Genomic DNA, 7966 nt, shown 5'->3' with positions numbered 1-7966 from the left:
TTTTTCCTTTCCACTCTCCTTCCTTCCCTCAAATTTTTATCAGATGCATACTTGATAAAAAAGGGAAGGGAGGGGGGCTGGAGAGATGGCTCAGCAGTTAAGAGCACTGACTGCTCTTGCAGAGGACCAGGGTTCAATTCCCAGCACTCACATGGTGGTTAACAACTGTCCATAACTCCAGTTCCAGGAAATCTGACATCCTCTTCTGAACTCCATGGACATTGCACGACACGGGTGCACTTACACACATGCAGGGAATACGCTCATATATGTAAAATAATAGATGAAATGTTTTTTAAAAGGGTCTGGAGAACATGGCCTTGTTCCTCATCTTCTCTGTTCTATACTGAGGTGCCCATCATGCCTGCTCTCTGCCGGCTGGCTTGGCAAGTCCCCCAACTCTGTGAGTCTTGGTCCCTCCTTCTGTAAGATGTGGGCATAAGAACCGATTGGGGTGTGTGTGGTTATTCCTATAACTTCCCTGTAAGCCTGCTGAGCACAGGGCGGGATGAAAGAGCTGAAGAGCCCAGTGCTTCACACCCGATGGGTATGAGCTTTCCGTTGCAGTTAGAGCACAGCTCCCCAGCAATGGCCCTGGCCAGCCTGTGTCCCCTCAGTGGCCTGGGGACCAGCTCCACCAAGTTACTTCCCATATCCAGAGCTCTTGAGTTTCAGTCTCTCTCTCTGTCTGCCTCCTGTCCCTGTGTGGACAGAGCTTCCACAGCCCCATGTGGCATACTGGGCCATGTTTTCAAAGTGGCAGGAGAGGGGGCGGAGGTTATACAGAATGACACGGGCAAGAATAGAGTCCAGTCTTTCTGGTGCTGGGCTGGGGCTTGGACTGCAGTGGGCCTTGGTGAAGGTCACTGTTCTCTGACCACTACTCTGTGTGCGTGCGTGCGTGTGTGCGTGCGTGCGTGCGTGCGTGTGTGTGTGTGTGTGTGTGTGTGTGTGTTGTAGTTCACCATAGGAATTCCCAGGGCCAGAGGATCTGAAGAAAAACACTTGTTCCAGGCCCCTGGAGGCCATTGTGACTTGCAGGCTAGGCCGGTGGTGGGCACTGGGCTCCCTGTTCACATTTGGTCTGGTGGGCTGGGGTGGCTAAGGCCTGAGCCTGCAGGTTGCCGTCAGGCAGGAACCTGGGAGATAGGAATCAAGGCTGGGTTAGGGTTCAGGGCGTGTGTTAGAACTAGGCCTTCCAGAGGCTGCTGTTTGAACAGCAGGGGAGAGATTGTGAGGAAGGGACCTCCTGGGCGAATGGAGATGCAGCCAGACATTTAGCTCCTGCATATGAGACACAGAGCCCCAGTCCAGCAGTGCTCTGCATGACAGGGTTCTTAAGGGGACATTTTAGGAAGAGCAACAGGCAGAAACTGCCTGGATGAGCACAAGACCTTGAGCTTCCATACTGTTTGGACCCCTGGGTAGCTGGCCAAGCCTTAGAACCTTAGGACCTGGCCTGTGTGCTGGGGTGGGGATCTACTGTGGATTTGGTCATGTGCTCCAGGGCCAGCTGCATGAAACACTTCTGCCAGGTCTCAATTTGTGCCGGCTGGAGTCTGCGGAGAACAGAGGTAGCTGGGCTCCATTGCGTCTGACAGTGCTGAGGGTGCCAGGGAGAACACTGTGGGAAGCTGTGCCAGGAGGCTGGAGGAGCACAGCTGGCTGTGAGAGCTATCCTGGCAACTCAGGAGATACCTGCCATGTACAAGCCATAAGCCTGGTCTGCAGACCTGAGAGCTGTCTGTCCTCAGGGAAGGGGCATGAGTTTTAAAAAGTTCCGTCTTCAAAGTTAGGTCATCTCTTCATTGATGCTTAGGCCAGCCTTCCCTCATCCATGCATTCATGCATCCATCTCTGTATTCACCCCCACATCCATCCCTATAATCCATCCATTTACCCACTAACCAGTCACCCATCAACCTCCAAATTCATCACCCCTCCTTTCCTATATTAGTCTTTCCACCCCCCATCCACCCATCTACCCACCCACCCATCTACCCACTCACCCACCCACCCATCCATCTATCTTTCCATCCATCTACCCACCCACCCGTCTACCCACTCACCCACCCACCTGTTCCACCCATTCATCCACCCACCTACCCATCCATCTGTTCACCCATCTCTCTGTCCCCCCCACTCATCCATCTACCCACCCACTCACCCACCCACTCACCCATCCATCTACCCACCCACTCATCCATCCATCCATCCATCCATCCATCCATCCATCCATCCACCCATCCATCCATTTATCCATCCACTCACCCCTTCATCCACCTACTGGTCCATCCATCCATCCATCCATCCATCCATCCATCATCCATCCATCCATCCACCCATTCATCCACCCACCTACCCATCCATCTGTTCACCCATCTCTCTGTCCCCCCCACTCATCCATCTACCCACCCATCCATCTATCCACTCACCCATCCATCTACCCACCCACCCATCTATCCATCCATCTACCCACCCACCCATTCATCCATCTATCCACCCACATACCCATTCACCCACTCACCCACACACCCATCCATCTATCCATCCATCCATCCATTCACCCACTATCCACCCACCCACTATCCATCCACCCAGCCATTCATCCATCTATCCACCTATCCATCTGTTTATCTATACATCCACTCGTCCATCCATTCACCCATCTACCAACCCATCATCTATCCACCCACCTACCCATTCACCCACCTACCCATCTATCCATCCACCCATCCATCCATCCATCCATCCATCCATCCATCCATCCATCCTCTCATCCACCCACCCACTTCTGCCACTTACTGGTTCTGTGACCTGAGGCAAATCCCTTCTCTTCCCTAAGCCATGGTTTCCCATCTCTGAGAATCATAACCTCTACCTCACAAGAATGTCCGGAGGGTGATGGACAAAAGTGGGTCCACTTTCCTCCCTTCAAACTCAGCCTATTGGCACACAAGGAGATTGAGACTTGCCGCAAATGATGCAGCCACCCTATGAGGGATCCAGGATTTGAGTTCCTCTTGGGGCTATCTATTCCTCCCCTGTGCTCCATGCCTATCCCAGGGGCCCAAGCAATCCCACCTCTGGGTTGGCTTTGAAGTAGTCACGGATGCTTTCCATCACCAGGTTGGGGGACTTCCGAGCCATCCTCTTGCTCTTCTTGATGAGGTCTTTGAGGTGGAGAGGGTCTGAGGTGCCTGTGGCCTGGAGCATCTTGCAGCAGATGGCTGACAAGAAGGGTGGGAGGGGTGGCTCATGGGGAGGCCGTGCTGTGACAGAGAGCTGGGTGGGTAATGGGGACAGGTCTATAGTGAAAGTGAGACCTGGACACCCTGGGAAGTCTTGTGATGCTCTTGTGGTCCACTTGGTCTCTCGTGGGGTGTAAGGTGGGTAGAGCAGGAATGTGGCCTCAGCTGTTTACTCTCATATCTCCCATTTCCATCCAGTTGACCACCTGGCTACCCACCATTCATTCTGGTTTCCGTCTGTTCACCAAGCTGGCTGTCCATCCACCTGTTTGTTCATTTTCATATTCATCTACACACCTGTATATCTATGTACTCACAGATCCATCCACTCATCCGTCCACTCATCCACCCAGACAGAACTTGACGCATCAACCAGTGATCCACCCATCTATTCATAAATTCATGCATCCATCTCTGTGTGCTTCCACCCACCCATTCTTTCATCCTTCCACCGACCATCCAGTCATCTAACACTCCTTGGTGCTGAAAGCATCCCAGAGAGAGGGCCAGGCACAAGCTGAGGTTCTGAGGTATGAAAGGGTATGGCTGGAGAGGTGGGGCCAGGAAGAAGATGGGACATTTTGGGGTTTTGACTGATGTCTCAGAAGACACGAACAAGCAAGGAGTGTGTACAGGGCTTGGCTGAGCACTTCATATGCCCACATCCTTTGTCCATAGTCCTGGAGAGGGCTTCCTTCTAGCCCCCGCCCTCAGGGCTGCTTCTGGTGGAGGGACTGAGGATCTGTCATCATGGCTGCAATGTCAGGTGGTGCTCCCTTGAACTGTAGGCCTCCTCCATGAACATCTGGTTCTCCTTGGGCAACAGGGCAATCTGGCTGCCTCTGGACCTGCATAGCAGATGGTGCTGGGGCTGGCCTCTGTGTCCCGTGGGGCAGAGTCCTGACTTTCCTTGGTTCATGATGACTCATTTGTAGATACGGAGACATAGGAGAAGATTCTGTGCATAAGCATGGTGTGCGTGTGTGTGCAGGTGCACATGCAGAGGGTGATGCTCAGCCTCTTCTGGATTAGGCTCTGTGTGCTGGATAGCTTTAGTGTCAACTTGACACACCTGGGTAGAGGGAGCCTCAATTGGGGAACTGCCTCTATTGGACTGGCCTGTGGCCATGTCTGAGGGACATCTTCTTGATGAGTGATGTGGAAGGGCCCAGCCCACTGTGGGTGGTGCCACCCCTGGGCAGGTGGGCCTGTGTTGCATAAGAAAGCAGGCTGAGCAGGGGCCAGGGGAGCAAGCCAGTAAGCAGCATTCCTCCATGGCCTGTGCTCCAGCTCCTGCCTCCAGGTTCCTGCCCTGAGTTCCTACCTTTGGCTCCCTGATGAACTGCGACCTGGGAGTTGTAAGCTGAATAAACCCTTTCCTCCCCAAGTTGGTAGTGGTCAGAGTATTCTGTCACAACAATGAAGAAACAATCCAGAACACTCTGCAATGTCTTTTATGTGTCCACCCTCCTGTTTAGTGGCCTGGTGAGTCTGGTGTGGGGGTGCCCTGTGTGGGGAGGTGCCTTGAGACTCTGGGACACTGTTGAATAGGTCAAAGTGACTTAAACTGTGAGTCTTGTCTCCATCTGGAGTTATATAACTGACAGTAGTAGGAGGTTTCTGAACATGCAACAACCCCCCAAAAATTGAGTATCAAACATGTCATGAACTTGAGGTATTTCTGGAAGCACTCGCCTGTGTTACATGGTATGACTTCACTGCATCCTCAGCTCTGAACACACAACATACACATTCTGTAGTGCGCATGATGTCATGTATGCTGCATGCCAGTGAACACTGCCTGAAACACCGCAGAGCCAGACTCCCTGTCTGCTGTATGGGCTGCAGTGTTCCACTGCACATACTAAGTTTTCTCCTCTTCTTCTACAAACACAGTCACTCAGTTATGGGAAAAAGACTTTTACTCTTTCCCCACCAGCACTCCCCGTGGCTATCAAGTCGGCGAGTCATTGAAATGTACTGCATTAGATGAACAAACACATCTATCTCATTAGTGTGCAGTTAGATTTGCTTTTATCTTTAACAAACACGAAATCTTATGTGCACAAAAATTGTTTTAAAATAAATTTCTTTATGATTTTATTATCAGCAAACATTTGACTTACACACCTATTTTATATGCCTATATTTCTGGGGTCATATAAACATTTCTTGGCCAAAAGGGTGACAGGAGGGGAAAGGTCGAAGATACTCTGGAGTAGGAAGCCTGGCCTCCTGATGGGGGTGGTGGACAGATGCACGGCATGGGGCACAGGTGGGCTCAGAGGGCCATGCCCCCAGTTCTGTCTCTCACAGTGCCCTGGAGGGCCAGGCTCTTCTGGAGGGCACAGGGGACATCCTGGCTGCACAGATATCCCTAGAGGGGCCTCTAAGATGGGTGAAACTGCAGGGGCGAGTGGGGGCAGGAGTATGGGGGACACAGGTCTCTGCTTTTTGTAAACATGTGGAAAGGATTTCCTCAGGTTGCAGTTGCCTTAAGGGGCTAGAGAAGGCATCCTTGCTTTTGGGGGTGTCCCAAGCCTGACTCTGCCACAACTCCATCCTGGATTCCCTCAAAGGCCTATCTGCTTGTTTATGTTCCGTTCTTAGTTCCGTATACGTCCCATGGGGGGAACCATGCTACAGACTGAACCTCCAGACCATCAATGAGGAAGGTGCACACGTCTTCAGACTAAAGGAGAAGATCATGGGTGTATTAGAAAACAGCATCATATGGATGTATTAGAAGGCAGCATCCTGGGGCGTGTTAGAAGAGAGTATCCTGGGGCATGTTAGAAGGCAGCATCATGGGTGTGTTAGAAGGCAGCATCATGGGTGTGTTAGAAGGCAGCATCATGGGTGTGTTAGAAGGCAGCATCATGGGTGTGTTAGAAGGCAGCATCATGGGTGTGTTAGAAGGCAGCATCATGGGTGTGTTAGAAGGCAGCATCATGGGTGTGTTAGAAGGCAGCATCATGGGTGTGTTAGAAGGCAACATCATGGGTGTGTTAGACGGCAGCATCATGGGTGTGTTAGAAGGCAGCATCCTGGGGCATGTTAGAAGGCAGCATCATGGGTGTGTTAGAAGGCAACATCATGGGTGTGTTAGACGGCAGCATCATGGGTGTGTTAGAAGGCAGCATCATGGGTGTGTTAGAAGGCAGCATCATGGGTGTGTTAGAAGGCAGCATCCTGGGTGTGTTAGAAGGCAGCATCATGGGTGTGTTAGAAGGCAGCATCATGGGGTGTGTTAGACGGCGAATCCTGGGTGTGTTAGAAGGCAGCATCCTGGGGCGTGTTAGACGGCAGCATCATGGATGTATTAGAGGGCAGCATCATGGATGTATTAGAAGACAGTATCCTGGGGTTTGTTAGAAGGCAGGATCATGGGGTGTGTTTGTTAGAAGGCAGGATCATGGGGTGTGTTTGTTAGAAGGCAGCATCCTGGGGCGTGTTAGAGGGCAGCTGTCCCTCATGTTTTACTTAGTCATTTGGCCCATAAGAGACACATATCTGGCATGCCTTTGATTATTTCCATGTGCTCCTGTGACCCACAAAGTCAAACTCAAGTCCTAAAAGTGACAAGTGAGACACTGTGCATCCAACCGTGATGGCGCAACCAGGGCCAGGTTCCCCTCCTGCCTTATGCAAATCAGAAATTGCACAAGACAACCAAGACCGCGATGGCACAACCAGGGCCTGAATGCTGCTGCCTCAGTCACAAGGAACATGCACTCGAGGACACTCTCCCCTCCCTGCCAAAGCTGTAAACACAAGGCTCAAAGGAGCCCATGTGCTTTAATAGTGCATGCTCCAGGCACAGCTTGAGAACGTGAGTGTGAGGGGACAGCACATGTGCAGCAAGTGCAGCTCACAGTGCCCGGTGTCCACTCAAGATTTACGAGGTGTGCAACATAGTGAGAGGACGATCCATAGAGGAGAAAACTGAAGGCCAGGTGTTGGGGTACACACGGTAATCCCAGCACCAGGGAGGCTGAGGTAGGAGGATCATAGCAAGTTTGAGGCTAGCTTGGTCTACATAGTGAGTTCCAGGCTAGTCAGGGCTACAGCGTGAAATCCTGTCACAAACACACATGTATACCCAAGCAGGAATGACAGAATCAGTAGGCAAAAACATTAAAACAGTTATGATTATATTCAGTGTGTTCGACATGAAAGAAAAAAATGCTCAGGAGAGACATGAAGAAGTATGAAAATCATGTTCCAGGTTAAGAATCCAATGGATGAGCAGCAGGTTAGATACTGTGGAAGGTTAGACCGGTCTACAGAAACCCCTGAAAATGAAGATGCAAAACACAGACTGGAGAAAACAGAACGTTTGCTAGCTGTGGGACACTTCAAATGACATGGTGTGTGTGATCCCCACAGAGAAACAAGGGGTACAGAAAATACCTGAAGATAGTATCCGAACATTTTCCAGGTTTGATGAAGATGACAGATCTACACATCCAGGAAACTCAATGTATCCCAAGCTGAAGAAACAGGAGGAAGAAATACCAAATGACACCAGGAAACAGGAAGACGACGCACAGAGCCACAGCAGGAAACAGGAAGAAGACGCACAGAACCACAGCAGGAAACAGGAAGAAGACGCACGGAACCACAGCAGGAAACAGGAAGAAGACGCATAGAACCACAGCAGGAAACAGGAAGAAGACGCACGGAACCACAGCAGGAAACAGGAAGAAGACGCA

At 51.2% G+C, this 7966-nt stretch overlaps 1 protein-coding gene across 1 annotated transcript in view; it reads right to left on the bottom strand.

The window, feature by feature from the left end:
• Window positions 1-5517, bottom strand: part of Mroh5 (maestro heat like repeat family member 5) — a 70212-nt gene extending 64695 nt beyond the window's left edge. The window contains 6 exon segments of the mRNA XM_008851081.1: window positions 1484-1559; window positions 2887-2945; window positions 3085-3230; window positions 4035-4112; window positions 4115-4160; window positions 5464-5517. Of these exon segments, the coding sequence (XP_008849303.1) occupies window positions 1484-1559; window positions 2887-2945; window positions 3085-3230; window positions 4035-4112; window positions 4115-4160; window positions 5464-5517 (459 nt within the window).
• Window positions 5518-7966: the final 2449 nt, after the last annotated feature.

Source organism: Nannospalax galili, unplaced genomic scaffold (assembly GCF_000622305.1).
Source record: "Nannospalax galili isolate Female #2095 unplaced genomic scaffold, S.galili_v1.0 scaffold525, whole genome shotgun sequence".
NCBI classification, from domain to species: Eukaryota; Metazoa; Chordata; class Mammalia; order Rodentia; family Spalacidae; genus Nannospalax; species Nannospalax galili.
This window is presented reverse-complemented; position numbering and strand designations above follow the sequence as displayed.